The sequence below is a fragment of the Rhododendron vialii genome, chromosome 7a (genome assembly GCF_030253575.1).
Source record: "Rhododendron vialii isolate Sample 1 chromosome 7a, ASM3025357v1".
Classification (NCBI taxonomy): Eukaryota; Viridiplantae; Streptophyta; class Magnoliopsida; order Ericales; family Ericaceae; genus Rhododendron; species Rhododendron vialii.
This window is the reverse complement of record NC_080563.1, coordinates 8,229,205-8,255,787: the sequence shown is the minus strand read 5'-3', so window position 1 is coordinate 8,255,787 and position 26,583 is coordinate 8,229,205. Positions and strand designations below refer to the sequence as shown.

At 38.1% G+C, this 26,583-nt stretch overlaps 1 protein-coding gene and 1 non-coding gene across 10 annotated transcripts; one reads left to right on the top strand and one right to left on the bottom strand.

Annotated features, from left to right (window-relative positions):
- The first annotated feature begins 1,299 nt into the window (after nt 1-1,299).
- On the top strand, nt 1,300-26,153 carry LOC131334787 (protein unc-13 homolog). 9 transcript variants are annotated; one of them, XM_058370027.1, is made up of 30 exons: nt 1,353-1,472; nt 1,551-1,632; nt 1,752-1,789; nt 2,338-2,410; nt 2,539-2,610; nt 2,711-2,886; nt 2,980-3,044; nt 3,344-3,689; nt 5,457-5,523; nt 5,710-5,863; nt 7,823-7,990; nt 8,113-8,223; nt 9,410-9,619; nt 9,830-9,931; nt 10,182-10,412; nt 11,211-11,285; nt 11,542-11,616; nt 15,345-15,530; nt 15,647-15,802; nt 17,570-17,662; nt 18,727-18,798; nt 20,316-20,433; nt 20,635-20,813; nt 21,849-21,930; nt 22,881-22,985; nt 23,061-23,167; nt 24,554-24,631; nt 24,714-24,809; nt 25,228-25,323; nt 25,652-26,153. In XM_058370027.1, exons 5-30 carry the CDS (start codon nt 2,603-2,605, stop codon nt 25,823-25,825), a joined length of 3,330 nt encoding a protein of 1,109 aa, XP_058226010.1. In that variant the 5' UTR covers nt 1,353-1,472; nt 1,551-1,632; nt 1,752-1,789; nt 2,338-2,410; nt 2,539-2,602; the 3' UTR covers nt 25,826-26,153. The 9 variants fall into 9 exon arrangements, 8 of the variants coding, with proteins under 8 accessions (XP_058226011.1, XP_058226009.1, XP_058226013.1 ...); XM_058370028.1 differs by lacking the exon at nt 2,338-2,410 and having other exon boundaries at nt 1,300-1,472; XM_058370030.1 differs by lacking the exon at nt 2,338-2,410 and having other exon boundaries at nt 1,304-1,472; nt 1,752-1,907.
- On the bottom strand, nt 16,397-16,504 carry LOC131335018 (small nucleolar RNA snoR100). Its single transcript, XR_009202411.1, has one exon. It is a non-coding gene; the product is annotated as a small nucleolar RNA snoR100 (small nucleolar RNA).
- Nucleotides 26,154-26,583: the final 430 nt, after the last annotated feature.

The window sequence follows — 26,583 nt, the reverse complement described above, 5'->3', positions numbered from 1 at the left end:
TTTTTCTCAATATTTGCGTAGCTGCATATCATCTCAATGCACATTTCTCTCTCCAACCAACCTCCGTCGCCTCGCTTTGTATCTGGTTTGAGTTTCCAACACAACAATAGAGGATACTGCAAGCAAAAACAACTCTAGATTATGTCTGCCTTTGGGATGTCCTCCTCCGCTAGTATTTACGTTACACGACCTCTTCAATCCCAATCACTGCAATTCCAATCCCAATGAAAATCCCAAGTAACCATGGTAAATCGGAGCATCTCTTCGCCTCTAACGCCCTTAATGACTTTGAAATCAATTAGAACGTTCCAATATTTTTGACGCTGTAAGTGTTCCAGTTGCGATCCATTCCAATTTGATTTGCGTGGTTTGATGTCAATTGGGTCGATCACAGTAGCCGCTGCAAATTTGGATTTGGAACGTGGAAATTTGGATTTGGAACGTGGAGGAAATGAGAGGAGAGAAACGACAATGGGTCTGAGAAAGAAGAAAGAAGGGAGAGAGAGAGGGAGAGCAAAAAAGTGAGAGGAGATAGAAAAGGAAACGAATATAAAGAGCCAAAAAGTTGTCTTTTGCTGTGCAGGACCCTCACGTGAGGGTAAAGTTGTTTAATCAATTTTTTGACAGAAAATTGAGTAATAGTTTGGTCAGTTTTTTTTTTTATAGAGATCCTTATAAAAATATTAAGCGACTCAGTCATTTATGTAGGATCCCGAGATGAGTCTTATACAAGGCGGTATGTATTTGGTGTATACAAAATGGTGTACTTGTAGGCCATAGTCGACTCTTCCGTGTGGGTATAATCTATCAATCTTTTAGCATTAAACGTCGTTCATCTTAAAAACTTTCCATCGGCACCCTTCTTCTTAAAGACGAATACAACTTATAACTGTAAATATTGCTTTTGAGTTGTCTTATTTGAATATTTTCAAGCTCATATTTTGTACTTTTCGATTCTTCACATCGTTACGAGTAACTAATCTAAAAAACTTAAATGAAAAAAGCTAAATAAAAAATTAGTAAACACCTTCTATACTACCCACCGTCTCTTGGAAAATGTTAATTTTGTCCAAACAAGAGTGACAAAAGAGCGCGGATTGATTATGGCACTTACATAAGTCACAAACAGATTCCTAACCGAAGGGGTTTAAGTGATAACCGTGAATAGATGGAGGGTTCTGATGAAAGGTTTTTTTAGATGAGAGGAGTTTAGTGATAAAGATTAATAGATGAGGGGTTTCCGAGATATTTATCCAATCCAGGGATAAATCATTAAGAAAAGACCTCTCAGCCGCTTTTATTTGACAGGTAATTCCTTAAAGGTTTGGTGTTAATTTTTCCTAATCTTCCAGACTCAAATCTCACCTCTCTCTCTCTCTCTCTCTCTCTCTCTCTCCGGTTCCCCAAGTTCAACTCCCGACACCATCTCTACCCAGAGAGAGAAGAACACAACCGCGAAGCTTTGTTCGAAGGTACTAATAGTGGCGGATTCAATTCACTTCCATTCCAAATCCCACCTCATTTCACTTCATTTCTTGCTAATCTCGTAGAACTTCACGTTCGAAGCTGATTTGTTCACATTTGCCCAAACCGTTTCTCTCTCCAGCTGCATTCACTCGTTCGCATTTTGAAGTAATTCGATCTCTCAATTTTTATGGCATCAATTTGAAGTTTGATTCAGCCTTGATTTGTCCAAATTGGCGACTATTAAGTATTAACAATCTCGTTAAACTTTTTTTTTTTCCTGACAGATTTAATGTTGCATTCTCGAGATCCCGTGGTTTATCAGGTCTGGCTTTGAATTTGACTTAGCATTCTGTTTTGCAACTGAGAAAATTGAGGGAGAAAAAGGACACGTGTTGATTTGGTATTGGAAGAGTAAATTATTTTGATTGAGCTTGATGTAGGTCTGTATACGAACCTCATCATTTTGATTTGAAAATGTAGCTAGCTTAAAAATGGAGGAATGTTACGTAGACAACTCTCGACCACAACTCCGGACATAACTGCATCTGGAGCCGTTCGATGCACGTGGGTTCGCATGCATTGAACGGCTCAGGACGCAGTTATGTCCGGAGTTGTGCTCGAGAGTTTTGTATTAGACTTGGGGTAAAAAATGTGTTTGAGGTTAGCTTGTTAGTCAGTAACCAAGTACTAGTAGATTGTTTCAAACAGTAAAAGCTCATTAAGACAAGGAGTGAATTATTCAAATTTGGTTTGAAAATTTAACGAGCTTTAAAAATGTGTTTCGGCTTAGTTTGTTAGTCACTAGCCAATCAGTAGGTTGTTCAGTCACTTGATAGTTTAACAGTTAAAAAATGTATACTTGTTTTGTAGGTATTTATAATTTATGTAACAAGCCTATATGAAACAAGCATTTAAAGAGCGCAGGATGAGTGGAGCTTGAGTAGTTCGGTTCATTTCACGGCTCTGGCTTGATGATGTTTCCATGAATGGGCTTAGCTTGATGGTTTACTTGTCTTTTTTGGAGAGTTTTTTGTGTTGCATATTAATTTTGGTGTTTTCACTTGTATTTAGGTGGTAAAGCAGTTTGCATTGATTTGGTGATGTACTTCTGAAGCTTTTAGTTAGTATAGTTACTATGGAAGAGTAAGTGCCGTTCAAAAGCCAGCCACGAAGAATTTCAATACCAGAAAAAATGGGTTCAAGCCTTGCTGACCTTTCTTTTTTGGTTAAAATAAAATTTTAGGGAAAATGCAGTTGAGCTTCTGCAAAGATTCCGGCGGGACAGGCGCATACTTTTGGATTATATACTTTCTGGTAGTTTTATTAAGAAAGTTGTGATGCCCCCTGGTGCGGTTTCTTTGGATGATGTGGATCTAGATCAAGTGAGTGTTGATTACGTACTCAGTTGTGCTAAGAAAGGTAGTGTAATTCATAATTTGTTATGTCTGGTGCTTTCATTGAGTTGCTATAATTTCAGAGGGAAGAATTCTGTTTGAGTTTTTTCTAATGCAGGTGGGATGCTTGAACTGTCAGAAGCTATTAGAGATTATCATGACAACACTTTGTTCCCGCACATGGTAAGAGAGAACTTGCAGTTTTCTTGCCCGTCACATTCATTGTTTTGTTATGTATTTCTGGAACTTTTAAGCTACTAAAATATTTTGAGATTTGAATGTCTCCTAATTTCAGTGATATAAACTATTAGTAGCTTTACGTTTGAATGTGCTAGCTGCTAGAGTGTGGTGTTTTAAATTATTTTCTATAAAAGTACATAATTTTAAAGAGTTTAAGCGTTCTATTCTATATTTGGAATTTTATCAATTCTACTTTGGATACTGCAACTTAATTTTTTTTATGATTTTCCTTTTTTCCCCAGAATAATATGGGTTCAACAGATGAGTTTTTTCTGGTCACAACTCCTGATCTCTCGGGTTTGCCACCAAAACGGGCACCGCCACCTGTCCCCATGTTTACACCCTCACCCATTCTGCCAAGTCTGTCAAAATCAGTGTCTCTTATCTCTACACATGAAGAAGAGTCTCCTGAGTCCACGCATGTGGAAGAGTCTCTTAACTCCACGCAAGTGCAAGAACTTTCTGTAGATGACATCGAGGATTTTGAGGATGATGATGACTTAGAGGAAGTCGAGAGCCGTAGGACTTCAAGACGAATACCAAATGATGCCTCAGATCTTGCACCAGGGTTATCTTCATTTGCAACTGGTAAAATGCTCATAAATAATATTACATTCAACAAACCAGTGATGTTCTACTCTCATGCTGTGGTCTGTTTAATCAAAAGGCTGCAGTGAGTTTGTTCTACTTTCTGTAGATAGGCTGCATCTGTTTGTCTGTAATGGTGGCAGTTAAGATGTAAAATTGGAGTTCAGCGTTTCAAGAGAAGGAGAGTGAGAGAAAGAAGATGGAAATATTAAGGCCAAAGTGTTAAGTGCTCCATTATCTCCTTACCACTAATTTATTTATATTATAATGCCACCCAGAATAGCCTAGCTAAACGTAACAAAGAAATAACTAAAAAATGACACTTGGCTGTGATACTACCAATAGGTAAAGAGGTTGCATCACTTTATAGAGAAATAAGTATGGCACAATAGTAAGAGATTCAACAGAGTTTTTCAAAACATGGTACTTTGATGATTCAGTTATCAAATGAATTCTGATATTTCCCTTTGCGGTCTTTTCTGGTTGAACTTCACATCATACAAGTGGACTGTTTATCTAATAATATGGGTTAGAACGCGTTCCTTGCACTTGTAGCTTTTGCACTTGCCCATTATAATAATATGGTTGGATTCTATAAGCATTAGAATCCAACCAGTCCCAATGTAGGGAACGAAGTCCTTGAGTTGGACCATATCAGATTCTATTACAGAACATGTTATTATAATGGGCGAGATCAGTTTGCTAACCATTGCCCAAGGCTCAGTTAGTGATTGCAGTGCCTGTAGATCTTTGGGTTAGCCTGGACCCCTGGTGCAATGGGTAATTTGAATTGGAAGTATTACTCTCTCTTAAGTCTCAAGAACATGGGCATCCATTTATTCAAGAGAATACATGGGGAAGAATCTACATGTGCCAAAAGTATAGGAGCTTCATGACTCTGGGCTAAGATTGCGGTCACTAGTCAAAATGATGTTTGCAAGAAGGGCATTCTAAGTAGTACTTATTAGAGAATGTCAACTGGGAAAGGTTATCATCAAGTAAATTTGTGAGTAGGTTGGATCCCTCCAATAGGCTTTCGTTCTATGACCTATAAGATAGGTGAATGATGCTTTTTGGAATTCTCCTTTTGAATGGAGTCCATGGAGACTACATAAGTGATTATATTCTCTTGAAATATATGCTAAACCATTATTGAAAATATTGACACTTGTTGCATAACATTGTCCACTGGAGAAAATGAGTATGAGTTTCATCTTTTTGGTTGTGTAAGAAATAGGAACACAATATTCTGGTTTCTGAGGGTAATTACAGTACTAATGTGCATTCGTCTCTATTGTTAAAGATAAACTTTAAATAAACAAAAACAAATTTATATAGAAATGCCTATCTATTTTCTTGTCACTGTCCTCGGCCATCCTAACAAGGGTAAGGAATTTAGTTTCTCTCGCTTCATTTTTCCTTTTACTTCGTTTGTCCTTTCCATTTGAGTTCCCTTGACAAATCCTTGAACCAAACAAAGTGTATGGTTGTTCTAACAAGTAACAGTAGATTTGGTACCTGTTACATGTGGCTGGAATGAAGATGAGGATTAGGAAGGACACTAACAAAGTATAAGATTCTTGCTGGATGCTGTAGGAATAATATTCATAACTTTACACTTCAAAGAACTTATTTCTGTTGAACCAACGTGAGTTTAAGTGTTTAACCGCATCATTGGTACTAGAGTAACGATCATATTGAAGGTGATATTGTGTATGTGAGCAGCGAGCTGGTTGTAGTCATTAAATTCTATCTTTAGTTTTCCAGGTATTAGCGATGATGATCTTCGTGAAACTGCGTACGAGATCCTATTGGCTGCTGCAGGGGCTTCAGGGTATGGTACCCCTAATCTGTTATTTCACTGTTAGTTTGATGACAGTTTGAAGTTCTAATTGTATCCCTTCTAGTATGCTACATGTTTTAGTTTCTCCTTTATGCCATTTTCTCAACACCTTAGAGTCATTCTTGCATCCTCCTTTGTGCCACAATTTACTATGTATTGTGGTTGATGTATAAACAGGGGCCTGATCGTACCAACAAAAGAAAAAAAGAAAGAAAAAAGGTCCAGATTTATGAGGAAGCTTGGACGTGGTAAAAGTGAACATGCTGTGAACCAGTCCCAGCATTCAACTGGATTAGTTGGCTTGTTGGAGACAATGAGAGTCCAGATGGAGGTATCCATATAAATTCTTCTCTTGAGCAGTTTCTTTAAAATTATTTTTCCACTTCCCTCATAATATGTAGAAATGCCTAAATTGATTCAGCATACCTCTTTTTATTATTGGAATTGGGCATGCAACTGCAACTTAGGATGAAGAAATTTAGTGGATGAAGTATGAACAAGAGGATCCATTAACTGCCAAATACTAATAAGAAAGTAAAGCTGCTAAAAATTCACAGAGATGTTTTTATTGTCATGTTATGTACGGTCTCTTCGGTGCGGAGACTACGGTCCATTTCAAAATATTCTGCTATGGATCTTTTTCCTGGTAGCTAAGCTTATTAGTAAGTGAATATCTTTCCGAATTTCGCCTTTATATTTGGTTAATGCTTTAGCTGCCGCTCTATTCACCTTGGGGCAAGTTTCTTGGAATTGAGTTAGTTATGTTTAAAAAAAGTAGGTAAACAATTTAGTTGGGATACAAAACCATTTTGGAACCAATTTACTTATGGCAAGTCTGAAAGGGAAGCCATCAGCTTTTAGGTTTGCATTATTTTAGTAGAGATGAAGGTATTGGTCAAACAAGGGATGTGCTGCATAAGCACTATCTGATTTTTGACCTTTCATTCCTGACCCATTGTAAGCTCCAGAATTTCTAGAACTTTCTGCTTTAAATCATTCATTTTTCTAAGCATTCAAGATATTTGCCAAATTAGCTTTATCCTGTTCTATATGAGTTGCGCTGGATTGATTTTCTGCAGCAATATAATTCTCCTAAGCATCACATCCTCAGCCCAAAGCAGAAAAAATACGAAGACAATTAGGAATTACCCTCATTTGGAACCCGAGATCAGTCTCTCTGATTGAAAGACGAACAGGAGCTGAGCTGAGCTGTTGAAAGAAATGTGCTTAAACGCAACGATTGTAACATGATTAGAGTTACTAAATACAAAGGTCAAAAGCAGATAGGCTTGGAATTCCCCTTAACAGAGGCTTGATAAGTGGTTGAGGTTCTTTGACTCTTGATACATTTTCTGACGCCAGTGTTTTTGATCTTGAATTTGTTTCGGGCACCGCTCAGTTGAGTCTTCTGACTTAGGGTAAATGTACTCTCCACTTCTTCTTAGGAATTCCTCCCTCCGTCCATAAAGTTGGTCCCCTACGAAATTATGTGCAATTTTCGAACTGAAAAATAACATATTTACTAAAAGAAATTTTCGATTTTTTTTTTGGGCACCGTTCAAAAGATCTCGTCAAGATCTATCAAACAAGATCCATATTGCACAAAGAATTATTTCAATAAGTACCTTATTTTTAAGCTTAAAAATTGCACGTGGTTTCATAGTGGCCTAACTTCATGCGGCGGAGGGAGTAAATATTTCTATGTATCTTGAGTCCTCAAGTGTTCATTTTGCTTGTGCATGTGGTGGCTGATCGTGCTTCAAAAATGGATGCCGTTAGGGGTGATAAACGAGCCAAGCAGGTCACTGATCTAGCTTGGTTTGATAACTTAACGAGCTTTAATCAAGTCAAACACGAGCCATTCTTGAGTAGCTTGAATTTTTTTATACATAATCAACCGAACGAGCCGAGTAGTAGCTTGTTCAAGCTTGGCTTGAAATCTGAACGAGCTTCAAAAAAAAATTGTTCAAGCTTGGTTTGATTATGTAACAAACCAATCTTGAACAAGCTTTTATCATATGAACGTGAGCTCAGACTCGAGTAGCTTGGTTTGTTTAGCAGCCCTAGATGCCGTAAATGCATTTCTGCCTAATTCTTCATGTTCTTTTGGGAATATGAATGTGTAAAACTTTCTGTTTCTTTTGAGTAGTAACTCTGTAACATTATTGTAAAAGCAAAGCATAGTGATATTTTTGTGGATCTATGGTTCCAACACCAGGGTCTCTGAATATGCCTGATTATTCACGCTGATATCAATTTATTATTTTGGCATTTGTTTAAAAAAACTTAGATTTCTGAAGCAATGGACATCAGATCGAGACAAGGGATGCTTAATGCAATGGTGGGAAGAGTGGGAAAAAGAATGGATACTCTTTTGATCCCTCTCGAATTGTTGTGTTGCATTTCCCGAACGGAGTTTCCTGACAAGAAGGCTTACATACGGTGGCAAAAAAGACAAGTGAACTCTCACTCTCTTTCTTTCTGCTCTTACCTTTTTGACTTCTCTTTTTTGGATGGGGCGTTATGTCATTTTATGTACTTACTCCCCCCTTCACATATTTGGATTTTGTGCCTGTTCAGTTGAATATGCTGGAGGAGGGGCTTATAAATCATCCGGCTGTGGGATTTGGTGAATCAGGTCGCAAGGCTAGTGAACTAAGGATTCTTTTGGCAAAGATAGAGGAATGTGAGGTGAGCATTTCATTGTCCAGATGGTGATAGATTATTACTATTATGCATTAATATACTAGTTTTGTACTTCTCTCGTTTTGCTTAGCAATTTTGTTTGTATGAGGTCCTGCATTGGGTTATATTTGACTAGGATTCTTAATCATTTTGTTATTGTTCTTCAAATGCACTCATCTTTATGTTCTCAGCTCCATAGTAGCTCAATTGTAATGCTCCAGTTATTTGTGTCCACATGTTTGGCCTTTTCGACGTGATTCCCCAATTATTGTTTTGTTTTTGTGCTGGCAGTGAAAGATAATTGGAAGGCTAAAATCTCTTTTTCCTGTCAGATTGTACATGCAAGGATTTCCTCTTCATCATCTTGCTTTACTTTGTTCCATTTTCTTATTATCTTATTATAGCGATTTGCTCTCATATTTGAAATAATTCTTTATTATGTATATTCTTGGAAGATAGTGGTGTTTTCTTTACTGTTTTGACAGCCCTTGCATTCAAAATCATAATTTGTGAGCTTTATAAATTTCACTGCTCCCAGTATGTCAACTTTTAAAAGAATTTTGTGGTTCTTTCATTATTCCGGTCCTTTCCTCCCACTCCTGAATTCCCTTGATTGATTTTAGGGCTTGATAGTAATAAGTAGGCATTTTTGGTGGCATTGGAAGAATTTTGTGGGATTGCATTCTTGTTCCCACCAAGGGGTGGTTTGGTTGGAGCAAGCTGCAAAGATTTCTGACAATGATGATGTTGACGATTTTTTTTTTCCTTGTAACAATCACTTGTGAGGGGATTCCATTTTCTTGGTTTCCAGAGATTGGAGAGCATGTGTGATGTATAGTTATTACCTTCGGCTTTTTTAATATTTTCCTCTTTGGTGGTTTTCTTGTCCTATGATAATCTTGTACTTTTTCTGTTCTTAATAAACATTCTTTGTTGCTGATTAAAATAGTGCTTTTTTCGCTACATCATTGGAAGTTTGATTAATATGCTGTATTGATTAAACGTAAGAGAAATATATTTGGTTGTTGTCTGCAATTATTTGCGTTGCTTTCTTTGAAAATGCCCTCCTATGCACAGTTATAAGGGTCACATATATTGTTTTTCTATACTTCCCAGGCTCTGTGTTAGTCCATTATCTTTTCTTATCCTGGCTTTGCTCAGTTTGTTTCCATTTTTTCCCTTTCCGTGTCAGTTCCTCCCTTCATCAATGGGTGAACTCCAGCGAACAGAATGCTTGAGATCGCTTCGAGAGATTGTGATTCCACTTGCAGAGAGGCCAGCTCGAGGTGACTTGACTGGTGAAGTAAGCCATTGGGCAGATGGTTATCACCTTAATGTCAGACTATACGAGAAACTGCTTCTCAGTGTGTTTGATGTTTTAGATGAGGGAAAACTTACGGAGGTGAGGAATTGGGTGAAATGTTAGCTCAATTTTACACCATCTTGACTCATTACGATATTAAGCTCATGTGAAAATTTCAACTGTTTAGCTTTGAACATAAGGATTGGGTTTAAATTTGGGTAAAATACTAATGAAGAGAAAACCAAGCTCTGGATCCATTAAATTTGAATATTTCCTTAATCATATAACTACAGCTCATCTTATGCCCAGGAAGTGGAAGAAATTCTTGAGCTTCTAAAGTCAACATGGCGTATTCTGGGAATCACCGAGACCATCCACTCCACCTGCTATGCATGGGTGCTATTTCGTCAGGTATTCTTATCAATTTCAGCTTGAGTGTTAAGTAACAAGGTGGTGTTAAATCTTTGTTCAATTTCGAGGAATAGACCACATAGTAATGCAGATCAGAACTAGAATGTTGGACTATTTATGCATGTGTGACTGGTACAAAAAGTTTTTTAACTCTCCTTCACGATGCATCCTTGATATCTTTCATATGCTATATACCTAAGAGTTTTAAGATGCTTGTCAAGCTGAGGTTTTCATCAATGTCTGATAACAGTTTGTCATCACAAGTGAGCAAGGAATGTTGCAGCATGCCATTGAACAGTTGAACAAAATACCGATGAAGGAACAAAGGGGCCAGCAAGAGAGGTTGCATTTGAAAAGCTTGCTTTCTAGAGTTGAAAGGGAAGAGGGGGTTCGAGAGTTTACTTTCCTGCAGTCCTTCTTGTCACCTATTAAGAAATGGGCTGATAAGCAGCTGGGGGACTACCATCTGCACTTTTCTGAGGTTGGATATAGTGTCAAGAGTAGTACAATAATTATGTTCTGAGTTAGGTTATGGGTGTATCACCTATATGCTAGATTGTACATGAATCAATATTATTCCTGTGCTTCATCGTAATCTGGATTTGCATGGACTACAGAATGTGAACTGTTTTGTATGCATGTTGAACTGATGCTGCAATAAATCGTTTTGTTCTTTTTGGCTGTGCATGCTTGGGGCACATTCTGCACTCCACGTATACCATGTTTGAATTCACATAACGTCTGTCTCATTTGGAAAGACTGTTGGATCTATGTATTTAGAGCATCTGAAAGTTAAGTCGGTGGAAGGGTGACTGGAAAGCAGAAGTCAATGGTTGACCTGACTATAGTCAGAAATGGGGTCCCTGAGATTCAACTTCAAATAACTGTTCTTGCAACCTCCAGGGTAAACACCTGGCCCGTAGGGAGTCAATATTGAGTCCTAATATTTTCCCCAGCACAGTCTAAGCAAGCACGGATACATTGTGTTTGTTTTCCTGGTCATGTTCAAAAGCCGCCCCATCTTCTGTGTGTTGTATGTTAATGCGGATTGACTGAGTTGGATATTGCTTTGAAGCCTGGAAGTTGAAGCATTGTCTACCTTTATGCATTTGTGGATCCATTTAGAACTTTTTAAGGTGCTGTGCATATATAAACAAAGCATAATCGTATTTGTTGCTGTGACTGCTCAGCCTTTTAGTGTGACTTTTTTTCTGATTCCATTTTGCCACTGTTGCCACTAACAATCATTTCTCTCCTATTACTCTCCTGCAACTTGTAGGATTCAGCATTGATGGAGGGTATTGTAGCTGTTTCGATGCTTTCTCGGAGACTGCTTCTTGAAGAACCGGAAATGGTATGCATGAACTACCATTTACTTAAAAGATTTACTATGTTTTGTCCAAATGCACTAGTTAGTTATAGGTTTGACATTGTAAACTATATTTTATACTACACCTTGGTCCTGATTCTCAAGATAAGAACACTAAGAAATTGATTTAAGACTGTCCTTTGGGTTATTGTTAGCATGCTGACTTCTTTTATTTTCTGCATGGGAATTATAGCAATCATATCATAGATTTGCTTCTTCTTCTCTTATTTTTTTCCTGCAGGCGCTGCAATCTGTCACGGACAAAGATCAGATAGAAACATATATATCACTGTCCCTTAAGACTGCATTCACAAGGGTAAGTGAAGCTCATCAATGGTTGTAGTATGGTTCATGCCTGTCTCTATATGTTAGCATATTTTGCTGTTTTTTAAACCAAACCAAACTGAGCCTTAAGTCCCAATCAATTGGGGTCAGCTACATGAATCCTTTTTCTTGATTGAGCTCTGTCAAAAGCATCGTGTTGCATTTGACTTGTTTTTTTGTTTATCATAAATTAGGTACATGTAAAATCAAGTTGAAGTGCAACTATAGGGGGAAGAACTATTGATGTCACTTGGCGTAAACCCTTGTTGACGTTATTCCATATAATGTTAGTATGTTTTTGTAAAACTGTTGGAGCTTGTCTCACATTGGTTAATAATCACCTCCAATGCTAGTATATTAGTATAGGAGCCTGAGCGACCTCTCCACTCATTGCTCATTGCCAATTGGTTATGAGTTGGATGCTTTAACAAACATGACTCAACACGTATGGCAACGATCAACCATCAATGACAAACAAAGGGGGAACCAACCATCCAAAAGCTTCCGGAAGCCTAGCTTTTATACCATGTTGTTTGGTAGAGTAATCAAAGTGTTTAGGATGTTTTATAGGTGCGGGTAAACATTTTTTCACCAAGTACGTATTGATTAATCATGGGTTCAAACACTAAATTATCCTTCCACGCGACGGGAGGATAAGCTTGAACTTCTCCATTTTTGAACAGTTTAAGTAATGCAGTGATATGATCAAATACCTATTTGTGGGCCATTTGTTGGACTTGAAACGGTTTGAATCCTAGCTGGAGCTCAGAGATGGTCACCGGGTTGTTGTTCAGGTAGCTTATGAGCTCATCCATAACCTCTCCTCTTCATTTAATCTTTCATTATTGCCAATGGGGGATTGAGCACTCTTCCCATTCCGACCGAAGTTTTTTAGCTCATCCATATTCACTACCTTTTTCTTTAAACCTAAACCTTCTGGTTTGCGGGAAAGGGAACTCTGACCACCCATAGAGAACCTCTTTCACACATTGAACGATTTGAATGAGCGGCGTGATGGGCCTCCATCATTGGCCATCTGTTTCGCGAGAGATATGGGAAAAATTCGCCCTTAGAGGAGAGTAATTCTGAACAGGAATGAAAAAAGAAATTCCAGCAATACATCACACCAAACCATCAAACCACCACTGATTATTCACTTTTACTTTTCCTCATCTTTGCTCCTCCTGAGTGCCTTTTCTTTTGACAGATTTGATGTGAAGTAGCTTGAATAGGCAATGTAGGAGTCTTTTTTGTGTGTTTGTCAAAGAAGTTGTACACTTGAGTGAAACAACAATCATAGGATTACCTCGGCCTAATGAGGCATTAAGACCCAAAGCTGATAACACTTCTAAAACTCCACAAGTGTCAAATCCACCCAAGATGTGCAAACTGTACAAGTCCACTATAAGCAGTCCAAACAAGCAACAAATCCAACCGTGGATTCAACATAGTTATTACTGGCTAAAAAGCCTATCAGGCTATCACAATATTCAAGTCTCTCTAGGGCTTCTCTTTCTACTACATTTGGCTTTATTTGTGTACCATTGTAGGAGTTTCACCTCTAGAAACACTACTCAAGGACCTATCATTCAAAAAAAAAAGAAGAGCCATCACTATAGCATTGATTATTATGATAGGCTTTTTAACCCGTAAGTATGTTGGATTTGGTGCTTATGTGGACTGCCTTATATTGGACTTATTTGGTCTGCACATCTTCGGTGGATTTGACACTTGTGGAGTTTTAGAAGTGTTATCAGCTTTGGGTCTTAATGTCTCATTAGGCCTAGGTAAACCTATGATTGTTGTTTCACTCGGGATTTGTTGTCTATTCTTGGTGTACAACTTCTTTGCCAAACACACAAAAAAGACTCCTACAATGCCTATTCAAGCTACTCCACATCAAATCAGTCAAAAGAAAAAACAATCAGGAGCAAAGAAGAGGAAGGGAAGAATTAATGGTGGTTTGATGGTTTGGTGTGATGTATTGCTGGAATTTCTTATTTCATTCCTGTTGAGAAAGGAGTAGATCAAGTGCTTTGATGGTTTGTCACCTGTGTACTACATGTAGTCGCGTAGATTCCTTAGGTTATGGGTCTCATTCTCAAGTGCACATACATCCGTTTGCCCTAAATGATAGAATTGTATAACTATCAAGTGAAAATATTTGAAGCACAAGATGCACACCAGCTTTAAACAATACTTAAAAAGCTCAAAATAGTTTGAAAGATACGTGTAAATAGAAAAGGATACTCATACTTTCCGTGGTTATGCACAGAGAAGAGTATGATACTTTCTGTTGTTAGGTATGTAAAAGTACATATTGGATTACATTTCATTCTCTACAATAGAATTATGTTTCTGTTCACCCCTCGTTGGCACTTAGTCTTCTTGCCTTTCCCATTTGTTGCTCCTCTCGTTATGTGGGCGACTCACATCATTAGTTTGAAGCTTAAGCTTTAGAAAGAAATCCCGAGGAAAGGAAATCAAATAAGTACATTTAAGTGAGTCATGGTGGAAGAGAATTGTTGCGAGTGCCACTTTTTTTATTGTTAGAGAAAAATGTCCCACATTGCTTGGGATAGAAATGGGCGATCTGCTAATATTCGTGAGGGACCAGAGGACCTCTCCACGCAATAGCTTTAGCTTTTTGGTTGGATCCAAAGTTTCTACACGGTATCAAAGTGGGTTCCATTCCACGGAATCCACCCTTGTTAAACAAAACAAAAAAGGCAGCCCACACCCCCTGATGACATACCCTCCAAAAAGTCTGCATGCTGATAGATAAAAAAAATAACTACACATAAGCCAAACCAAACCAAGCCTTAAGTCCCTAAATATGGCCACACGTGCTAGACCTCCCACATTGCTTGGGTGTGAAATGGGCGATCTGCTAATATTCGTGAGGGACCTCTCCACGTAATAGCTTTAGCTTTTTGGTTGGATTCAAAGTTTCTACATGGTATCAAAGTGGGGTCCATTCCACAATATCCACCCTTTTTAAACAAAAAAAGAAGCAGCCCACACCCCTTGATGACATACCCTCCAAAAAGGCTGCATGATGATAGATCAAAAAATAGCTACACATAAGCCAAACCAAACCAAACCGAGCCTTAAGTCACTAAAAATGGCCACATGTGCCAGACCTAAAAAAAGGTGGCCGCACGTGAAGGAGAGCAGGGTGTTAGAAAATATTTGTCCCACATTTCTTGGTGTTGGAATCAGTGTTCACCCAATATACACGAGGGATCTCTCCACCTAATAGCTTAAGCTTTTGGGGGCCGGAATCTGGATCTAAAATTTCCACAACCTTAGTAAGTAGTCAAGGATTAAAATAGAAAACTTGGTAAGGGACAGGAATTTTCGGTCTGTTAGTATGAGAGACCAGCATCGATGTTACTCAACTGCCAGATTGTCCCCTGAGGAAAAGGAAGATATCAGGCTGAACAAAGCAGCTAGATTTAGTTTTCTCTTTTAATTCGAAATGTTATATATCATGGAAGTTTGATATCCGCTTACTATATTGGACAAGGGCGAAGCATATAACATTATTCTTTCAATTTTTTCTATACGCAGAAAATAGAGTACATTACTATATCGTTGTTTGTTTGAGGCTGGTTTTGGTAGTCAATAGATTATAAGTGTCTCGATGTGTCAATATTGTTTGGATTTGGTTTGTCCGTCAATGTAATTATATGATTGATCTGGACTTCTATTTTACAGGCGTTACATGAGGTTGAGACAGTAGCTGATGCAACAAATGAACATCCTCTTGCATTACTTGCTGAACAGAGCAAGAAACTTTTACAGAAAGAGGCAACCATGTTCATGCCAATCTTATCTCAGAGGCATCCACAAGCTATTGTTGTTTCAGCATCTCTTCTTCACAGACTTTATGGGAACAAGTTGGTAAGCCTGTACTGAGTTGGTTGGGCTGTCAACTTACATTACTCCAGTTTTGCAAACTGTGTGTTTGAAATGCTTTTAAGGAAGTGTGGCAGCTGAATTAAACTTCATTTGTTCAGAAACCTTTCATCAATGGTGCTGAACATCTTACCGAGGATGTTGTATCGGTATTTCCGGCTGCTGATAGCCTTGAGCAGCATGTAATGACACTCATCATGTCTGTCTATGAAGAGACAACTGCAGAGGCCCACTTCAGGAAACTGACTCTATACAAGGTGAGTGACTTGACATATGCTCTTTATATACCTTCTATCGACAAAGGAATGTAAACCTTCTTCTGCATAATGGAGATGCATTTAGTCTGTGTTTGGAGCGGGCATGTGGGATAAAGTTATAAAGATATCAAGTCTACCGGGATTAATTCTAGGAGGCAAGGGACATAATGACATGCAACTTGTCATTATGCAGTATTTTTGTTATTGAACGGATTCCTATAGGTTTACCTCATAGGACTCTTTAAGTTCTCATAATGAGGTCAGAGGGATGTGATGGAAAGTATAGTTCATTTGACTTCTGTTCAATGCTTGAGTTTTGTTTTTAGTTGCACGCTTTTCACTTGTTGTACATGATGAAAGGGGGCACCTGCTAAAGTGGTGTCATAATGACATGTTCGGGAATCTGGAGACCTTCCTGTTGATCAGATCTATTAATTCCCTGGGTAAGAGTTTCAACAACAACAAAAAAAACCCATTTAGTCCCCAATCATTGGGGGTATGGGCGGGGGAGGATTGGAGACAGACCTAACCTTTGGCAATATGCACAAAGTGGCTGCTCTTAGAATACCACTAAAACAGTGGCCCCTCTATACCTGTTTTGCTGCGGAACCATGCCCCCAAATCAAAGCCAAATGGCAGCAGAGAGGGCAGGCCTAGAGACCCAAATCAATTTATGTGCACATTACCATGCTTCCTTCATTGAAAGTCCAGAGAATCGGTATGCACAATTTCCCTGGGTAAGAGTTTACCAAATCCAAATGCAGACCTGAAACTCAGGCCACATGTTTCTTGCAAACTGCCAAATGGTGGTCACATCATTTTTTTTTTTTGGTTTTTCTCTTCCTGTCAGCGTTAAGCGGTAAAGGGAAGTAGTTTGAGTTTTTGGTATGCTAGTATAAGCTCGAAAGAGAAGAATGATTGGATGGAAGGAGAAGGAGAAAGAGTGCCGTGTGTGAGTCGGGTGATTCATAAAGGGGTCTTAGGATCTTTCTTTGGTTTCTGTAGATAGCATATCTCAGTGAAACAGTGTAGGAAAAAACTGCATGTGCTCTCCGAGAATGTATTTCTTGCTGACATTTCCCGTTATGGGTGCATAGATATTGCAAATGCTCTACTTGCTGAATATGGAAATTTGAATAACAGGTTATTCTGATACTGATCTCAGCTATGGTGGTTGTGGTTAACGAAAACTTGTTTTCAACTTTTTCGCTTGGAACTCTTTGCTTCATTAAGTTTATCTTGTCATGCCGCACCAAGTCATGTCAACTGTGTATGTGATAAGTGGCTTTATTATAAGCATTCAGAATCAAGCCCTACAGATTAATCAATGTAAGGCCAACCATGAGCCAATGAATCAAGATCTCCTGACATGTAACTAAATAAACAACAGCATAAATGTTAATCGAGTGCTGAATCTTTCATTATTGCTTGTTTCTCCTTATTTTCCCATTACTACGTATATCCTTTCTGGTCATGTAGTACAAAGGAAATTTCAGAAAGCATGCTATGGTTAATGCTCTTCATCTGTTTTCGTTTCAAAAAGAAATTCAATGCTACTCTTTTGTTGACTGCTTATCTTTATATGGGGTGTGTTTTTGTAAAGCTTTTGTTGTTTGCCTGTCCATAGGTGACTGGCTATGTACTTTTTTACTTTTTGGTTCTCGCTTTCTATTATGATGTCCTGTCATCTTTGGGTTGTGATATTTTTGTAAAATTTTTTTTAACTTCATCTTAGATGTCTCTTCACATTTTTCCTGTTCTACTTAGATTGAAACCGTCTCTGGAACGCTAGTGTTGCGCTGGGTCAATGCCCAGCTCGGAAGAATTCTAGGTTGGGTTGAGCGAGCTATTCAACAGGAGGTAATTGGTGATGTTTATTTTAGTCATCTTAGAAACTTCTGGTTTGTCCACTTTATAGAATTTGCAGAGAAATGGTTGTGTTATAGTGACTTTGCTATTGTACTCTCTTGTCTATTGTATCCTCTTCCAGTGCGTGCCTATCTGTCTCAATGGCTCCAATACTGTTTCTGCATTTTCTGTCTTCACATCACCTTTTTCTACTATGATTCCCCCAATACTTTCCTGATTGCTTATTATGTAGTATTGGGAAAGCATGCTTAAATTAATGAACATTGCCCTCTATTTTGTTGTTTGCCACTCGCCATTATCATGCCTGGGTATTTCTACTGCCTCAACTTCCACTATTGCTTAAGCATGCTTCTTTCTTCTTTGAATTCCATGTATCATAAAGATTTACCATTTTCTTTAGTAATTTTCAGTTTTATCCACCATGAATTCAGGCCTTGTTTTAGATACAGGTTATATGGTATGTACCATACTACGCTGTGTATAGTATGGTTTGCATGTGCGACTGTTGCATATATATGTGGACTTTATTGCTATTAGACTTTACAAGTTCACTGGCACATTCTCCAGTTTGTAGTTGGAACATAAGGCCATTTGAAACTATCTTTGTATGGAGGAAAATGACGGAGTTGCGATGATAGAGTGTAGGATGGCTTTCCTATTGTGTTAGACATTTTTTGAGCGAAGGACCAGAAGCGTTCTCCCCTCCTTCTCTAGCCAGAAAAACTGTAGGCTTGTAGATGAGTCTGAGGTATTTGAGTGGTAGTTATTTGCCCCTATCCAATCTATAGTTCATTGACTTCCATTCTATTAATTTCGTTATGGACAGTCTTTGTGATTTTCTATTCTGAAAAAACATGGTGTTATTTACTGTTCTCTTGTCGTTCTATTGTCATAGTCTTTAAGAAGTCCTATTTGTTAACATGTCTTAAACAATGCCTATACAGGATTATCATATTTTGTTTCTCAGGCTGTCTGTTTAGCTTCTCGCTTCTCATTTTACTTCATTTAAGTTACTTTTATGCTGTATATGGATTGATGCATGTTGTATTATACAGCATTGGGACCCAGTATCACCTCAGCAGCGACATGGAAGTTCAATTGTTGAAGTTTATAGGATTGTGGAAGAGGTACGAATGCCATCAGAATCTACATTTGGTGGCATACTTTGCTTCTTATATCTTCAGGTTTTGTCATAAAGAGAAGATAGCATCTAATGCATATGGTCTATGTCTTTCATCCAGTATTTAAGAAATTAAGAAGAATGAAATACTAAATTAATAAGCTCAATGACGGTCAAAGTGTATTAGTGGATTCCTACTTCTAACATGAGATCTCTAATGTCTGGCTCTCTAATATCACAGAATCCCTTGTTGCACTGTTATTTAATTTGAGTGGATGGTTGGGGAGGTGGGACGAGAGGGATGCTGTTGTTGGTTTGGAAATGGCATACTGGTTAAGGTTTCTCTTCATCATTATGACAGGGACAAGAGAAGGAATAAGTTTGGAAATCTGGTGGTCCAAGGTTACATTGTACCTCATTCCATAAATGCAACCCTCGAACTGTTGTCCCGAAGTTTCCTGACCTTATGTTAGGAATTTGCCAGGGAAGTAATTGAATCTGTAGACAGTAGGCCCAAAGTCTCTTCCTGTCATTCCGTGAGGGTATTGTGAGGATGTAATGAAATCTAATAGAACTTGTCTTGTTTTCTATAACAAGACCTGTGTCTCTCTCTCAGTAACGCCAGTCAACCCTTTTTCTTTAGCCTGCAATCTGAAATGCCTCCAGATTCACTCAGCGAGTGTGGATGAATCTGCTTTAAAATCTTGATTCCTCAATTCATAGCAAGAACCTAGTTAGAGTCTCACTCACATGATGAAAGAACTGCACTCTCAGTTGGGGGGGGGGGGGGGGTGGAAGCTCTCAAATGTATAACCCCAAACCGACAACCAGAAAAAAACAAAGGCTACAAAGCAAGAGAAATTTGTAGAAGCCACTGGATTGAGAAAAAAATTCAATTCAAAAATTCTTATAGTAATACGTAATATGCAGCTGACATCGACGGTCAATCTCCAACATCCGGTAATATATATTTAACTTAAAAATGGGCCCTTATTTTGATTAATTTCATATCCATCTCTTTAAGGTTGTCTATTCCGCTTTATTACCGTACTACATGCAATACTTTAAGTTTAAGTTATGAATATCCAGGACATACCGTACTTTTGGACGCTATTGAAAATCTCCATGGTACTGTAAGAGTTAGAGTTTAGAGAGGTGTGATGGTTGAACATGCACCACTCCTGATATTTTTACGGTTTTACCCTATTCCATGTAACAGAGTGTGCTAGTTGACTTCTCCACGAAGATAGTTATCTCGTTTGGTGATGAGCTCTTTACCTATCCTTTCTCTGGAAGACGCTGTTACACTTAAAAGATTTAATTTTGGAACTCATTAACAATCTCCCACCCGGCCCCCTTTTCTCTCCCAACCCTGGGTTAAATTACCCTAAGAGATGTTGCATCAGTCTTGTAACAAATAATTGTAAAATCATATTGCATATGTGCTCACCATGCTTAGCTTTTATGGGTAGAGATTGACTTGCTAATTATTTATGTCGTTTTCTTAATTTTTCGTTTTTGCAGACGGTTGATCAATTTTTCGCTCTGAAGGTCCCAATGAGGTTGGGGGAAATGAATAGCCTCTTTCGTGGTATTGACAATGCATTTCAAGTTTATGCAAAACATGTTGTTGACAAAATAGGTATACCCTGGCTTTATAGGCTTTTCCTGTTCTTCTTGTTATATAGATACTAGACTTTGGATTGCCTGTTTCCATGAAACTGTGTCAACTATATGATCTCTTCTGTTGACTTATCTTTCAAAAGCCGAAGTCTAGTACTCTATATCTTCATAAATGCTCTATACTTATTCCCCAACTGAAGCTTGTTGATTTACTACACAGCTAGCAAAGAGGATTTAATCCCACCAGTACCTATCCTTACGCGACACAAAAAGGAACTTGGAATTAAAGCCTTTGTAAAGAGGGAATTACATGATCCCAGGCTCCCTGATGTGAGAACGTCTACTGAAATTACTGTTCTGACGACGCCGACCCTTTGTGTCCAGTTGAATACACTTCATGTATGTTCATTCCTTTCGAGTTCAACTTTTTTTCACTCCATTTTCCTCTTGACTCTAGTTCGTTGTTTTTTCTGCAGAACTGTAATTTTCTTTTGCTAGTTGGCATGACTTTAGATATGCCCTATTCTATGCCAGTCGTAGAATCAATTTTTTATTACCTAGACTTTGTTACACTTTAAATGTGACTGTATGTACATTGTATTACTCTTACTGTAAGTTGTAAGTCATCATGTCCTTGAATCTTGCCGTTTCTAGTTGTCTGTTTACATTAAGCATATTTATAGGTATCCTTTTCATTCTGCGTCTGAATTATACAAAATAATTGAAAGTTCACACATATACTCCTTTGTCTGTTGTCCCAACGCTTGGCCAATCAAATAAGCTGTAGTAAGTAAACTGATGAACATGGTTTCTGACAATGTAAGAAAGCTCCCATTGGACGGCATATTGATTAGTTTTCGGAAACTGAGAACCAAGTCAGTTCAGCTCAGTGTAAAGCAAAGAAGTTTGTACAATTTCGGAGGCCGGCAATCGTTCTGGATGGTTATCTCTGTACACTAGATGGAAGAAAACTATTAGAATTGGTCTGCAATCGGGGGGATATCATAATGTAGTTTAAAGAAGGGCTGGGAAGATTGTCCTTTAGTGCATGTATGAATAGAAGCAGCTTGCAAGTCCCATTCCCAGTTATTGCTAACTCTAGACCCAAAAAGTACTTATCATGGTTCTTTTGATGATTTTTGTTGCTGCAGTAATTGCCTTCTGAGAACATTCCCTAGGGAAGACCTGCCCTGGTATCACCATGAAACTAGGTCGCGAGATTAGATATGTTTTTTGATACTTTTAACCCAAGCTATTGGGAGAGGACCTACTATGTTACTTCAATGTTGTCTTCTATAATTATGTTAATCATAAACTGTTTGCTGAAGACTCTTTAACTGTGTTATCTTTAATTTCTATTACCTGCCTCAGTTGTCTGGAAATAGTAGATGATGTGAATATGTATCTAACACAGGCCTTTTTTGCTATTGACAGTATGGCATTAGTCAACTGAATAAGTTGGAAGATAGCATTTGGGATCGGTGGACAAGAAAAAGAACACAAGAAAAGTTAGTCAGTACGTATATGATCGTGCAATGTTTACCTTAGTGTTGCTTTTTGTGAAATTAGTTGCAAGCTGTACTCTAATCACTAGTCATCATGACAGATTACTTGCCATTAAAATGTGACGTTCCCTCTCTGTTAAAGGAGAAAAGGAAAGCTGCTTTTTCACAGATCATTTTGCAATTTCCAACACATTTAACTTGTTTGAGGAACATATAATGGACAAGCGGTGACCTAATAGATGGGTCTGATCAGGATATAGGGTTTTTGGGTCTGATCCTAACGGAGACAGTTGCAAGAATTCATATTGTGCTTTTTTCCTTAGCTTAGCCCAACTCAAATTCCTGTAAACCCTTTCTTTGCAAGCTCTTAGTACCAAAACCTTAACCTAGCGGCTAGCAGTTTGTTATGTCTTCTATAAACATTGGGAATCTTATGATTGCTGCATATGAAAACTGAGATTAATTGACGCTGTTTACTAGAAGTGCAGATGGATTTGATTAACAATATTTAAGTGTTTTACCTGACTTTTTCTTTTTTTTGTTCCCCATACACAAGAATGTCTGTTTTTATGATGGAAGTTATTCAATTGTATACGTGTCAATCCTAATCCTCTCCAGTCAGCTGTTAGGGGCTGTGTTTACTAAGAAAGCTCTACCCTTGGTCAAACTTCAAATGTTCATGTTTCTTGTCAGCACATCTCCTTGACTGCCGTAATCTGGGTCTCAGATGGTACATCCTCGGACTATCATGGTTCATGATTCCTTTCAGCTGTTCTTTGGGCTTCCAGATGCCTAACTCTGATGTTGGGGATTGATGGTTCTCTTCACAACGAAATATGGCCTGGATCTACTATTTCATGATAGTTCTCCTTTCATTATATATTCTCTATTTTTTTTTTTTTGTGGAGTCAACAAAGTGTTTCAGTTTTTTGATTAATCCATTTTTCGCTTGCATCTGTAGAAAGATCCATTGATGAGAATTCGAGAAGTTCCATGCAAAAGGACACATTTGATGGAAGTAGGAAAGACTTTAATGTAGCTATTGACCGTCTCTGTGAGTTCACAGGTGAGCATTGTTGTGCCTGAACATGTCGGATCAAGGTGAATTGACCACTAATTGATATTTGGTTTTCATATGCAGGAACAAAGATTGTTTTCTGGGATCTGAGGGAGCCGTTCATTGACAACCTGTATAAACCCAGTGTTCCCCAGTCCAGGATGGAAGGGCTGATTGAACCTCTTGATATGGTATGATTTCAATGGAAAGCCATGTTCCATGAAGGATTCCCCATTTTATTTTACTTTTAAATACTACTGGTTTCTGGCTGGTAACTTATTTGGTGAGGACGGCAAACGAATATCTCATTGCATGCGTTAGTTCCACACTTGAGGTCAAAGATTCTCTATGGCTAATAGCTCTCTACTTGTTTCTTCCATGACATAAACAAGCTATTAACCTGCATAGTATATTTACAACTTATACTGTTCAATCATGGTGGACTGTTCAAAACTTGCTGCCACATGCATTCTTATGGCTGGTAGCGGCTTACAATACTACACAATGACACTACACTACACTACACCACACCACACCACAGCACATTAATGTCTATGTAGCTCCTATGCGTGTTCTTATATCACCAAAACGGTAATTCTTACATTTGTACTTAAGAATCACAATGGTCGAAAATAACTATATTATGCAGTTCATCCTCTACTGCTTGATTTGTTTCTACAGTTTTTATACCAAAAAAGGGCGAACCGGGAATCGAACCCGTGCCTTTAGGCCACATGGGGCACCTTTACCACTGGGCCATCTCCAACATTTTTGAAAACCTAAAATCCTTCATAATATATTTTAACCCATATGTTAGATGTTGCCAATGGTATTAAATTATGTAGACATCCCTTCGGGGACATCTGATGAAATTGGAGCGATATAATTAGGTACACGATATATGTGGTGCAGAAATGTTTCAAGACACATTTCAGATGCATAAGTTGCGCCCCAAGGATTCAATACATTTGATACTAAAGTGATTCCTAGGCATTGTCCAGGAGGGTTCAGCAAATTTTGCCGAAGCTTCCATGAAGTGTTGTGGAAATTACCAATGCTATAAAATTCTACAGTAAAAAATGACACATTAAAGAAGTCTTGGCCTAATTTCAAGAAATTGCATGTGACACATACGAGTCTCGTAGTCAAATTGGGCCAACTGGCCATAGCTCCTTTGAAGAAGTGTCTGTGCTTAGCGAATTACCACTGATCTAGTGTAGTGTTTGATCATATGCTCTGGTGGTTACTGAATATGGCAAGTCAAATAAGCCATGAGTGTCTGTTCTAATAGAAAAGGAAAAAAGGGAAGGAAGAAACCATGAAACCTTACTCCTTGTTTTACCTTAGACTATGTGGATGATTGTTTTACCCATCAATGAAGGTGTCTGTGACTATTATTATCGAACTGTTATGTGCAATGTTGGTTCTCAATTTAATTCTGATTTTCTTGAATAACCTTTTCCTATGTTTGATGGAATAGCATTCATGGATAATGGAATTATCAAAAAAAGACATTGTAGTTGACTTGCTTTTGTTAATAATGAAGTTTGGTTTGACTTCTTTGTCAACCTCTGCAGGCACTGAATCAACTATGTGATATAATTGTCGAGGCACTAAGGGATCGCGTGGTGACTGGTCTCCTTCAAGCATCATTGGTCTGTGCCTTATACCTTCATACAAGAGTTTTTGCATATACATAAAGATTTCTCAAGTTAGTGTTGACTTAACCTTTTCCAGGATGGCTTACTCCGAGTTATACTTGACGGAGGCCCATCACGTGTTTTCTCCCCAGGCGATGCTAAACTTTTGGAAGAAGATGTAGAAGTACTAAAGGTAACAGAAGTATCTCTATTTCCGTTGACTATTTGTAATTTGTTAGGTACCTGATTTCATCAAGTTACTTGTAGACATGGGGAACCTCACACGTCTAATGAATATTGGCTATTAAAATCTGCTCACTTTGTGTCTTAAGATTATTGTATCTATTCTTCATTTATATGGTACTTGGTGTTCGCACTCCCTTTTTATTCTATCCACTCCTTGGCTTATTCATGTGAATTTCATTTTCTTGTTTTCGTTGATGTGGATTTGCCCTTTCATGTGTGAACAAATTACCAAAGGAAAGGGTAATGTTGGTAAATTCACATGCGTAAGGACAAAAAAAAAAAGAGTGCAGTAATAAAAAGGTGAGTGCAGAATCACTACGATTTGTTTGTGATATGTTTTATGCAACTTTGATTGCGTTTCCCAGGAGTTCTTTATTTCTGGAGGAGATGGGCTTCCTCGTGGAGTAGTGGAAAATCAAGTAGCACGTGTTCGGCAGGTGGTCAAGTTGCATGGTTATGAGGTTAGTCTTGTGAACTATCTTGGGAAAAATACAGGAAAAAAAAAATTGAATTGGTAAATTTAGATTGCCCCTGTTTAGAGGATTTCTAAGTTGCAGATATGCCCTACTTTTGTTTGGTGAAAATAAATTATCCTTGTTTTCATTAATGTTGCTGACTCAAGTGTCCACAAGCCTAGGCTAGAGATTATAAGGAACATGTTTACCAACTATTAATGATTAAAACTACAAGATTCCGCATCTTCATTCGGTTAATGTAGTTAAATCATTTTCACCATTATGCGTCAATGCAAGGTGATGATGTCGATTATTCATCTCTATTTGGTTGCAGACGAGGGAATTGATCGAGGACATAAAATCCGCCAGTGGGGTAGGAATGCAGAGTGGCAGAAGCAAACTGGGTGCTGATACCAATACCCTATTGAGGATACTATGTCATAGGAGCGACTCAGAGGCTTCTCAATTCCTCAAGAAACAGTTCAAGATACCCAAATCCGCTGCTTAGTGTAGTAACATGGAATTCGCAGAAGTTAAAGAAATTACGGGAGCATGCAAGAGATACCGGACTTTGAAATTGTGGGAAAAAATCACCTTGTTAGGATGTAGTTCATTTATTTTCTTCCTGGAAATATTGTGGTTTCTTTCCATTTTCCCAATTTTTTTTTGTTGTATCCGCTCGCATTTACCTTTGCCGTGGTAGAAGTGATTTATGTTGCTCATATTCCCATCGTTGTAGCCGTTGTAAACACCACCAATCTCTTTTGCAAAGTTTATTAGATTTTTCATTCGCCATATGAAAACAATATACCAAAATAGTACGTGGTTTGAACTCACTGCAAATTAGTTACTGCAGAATTTTTTATTTATTTTTAAATATTGTTGGTGCAGATTGGCTTCCTGCCATTTCTAAACTAGCACATCACAAGGACAAAAAGCACAACGGTTGCGGCTCTTTTGTTTTGGATGCACGTAGCTTAATTTTAGTTTATTCTGTTTCGGTTGTATATTTCTTCTGTCGTTTTTTGATCTTGTTGCACACACATGTTCGCATTATGTTCTGTTCTGTAGGCCTTTTTTTGGCCTTTGTTTGTCGTCGATGCCGTCATATTTACTGGCGATAGCATAGTTTTTGCGTCTCTTGTATTTTGCGAATCAGTGCACTGTGCTCTATTCCTTAGGCCTTTGTAGGTCTTCGCTCGTCACCTGTGCTCTCTATCTTATGGTGATAACACAATTGTACTTTTCTTGCTATCAATGAAGTTT

Excerpts from the sequence above, each read along its gene's own strand:
- LOC131334787 (XM_058370028.1), top strand. Across the intron at positions 3,690-5,456 it reads GTTATCTTCATTTGCAACTG|GTATTAGCGATGATGATCTT; the intron begins GTAAAATGCTCA and ends TTAGTTTTCCAG. Across the intron at positions 15,803-17,569 it reads GGAAACTGACTCTATACAAG|ATTGAAACCGTCTCTGGAAC; the intron begins GTGAGTGACTTG and ends TGTTCTACTTAG.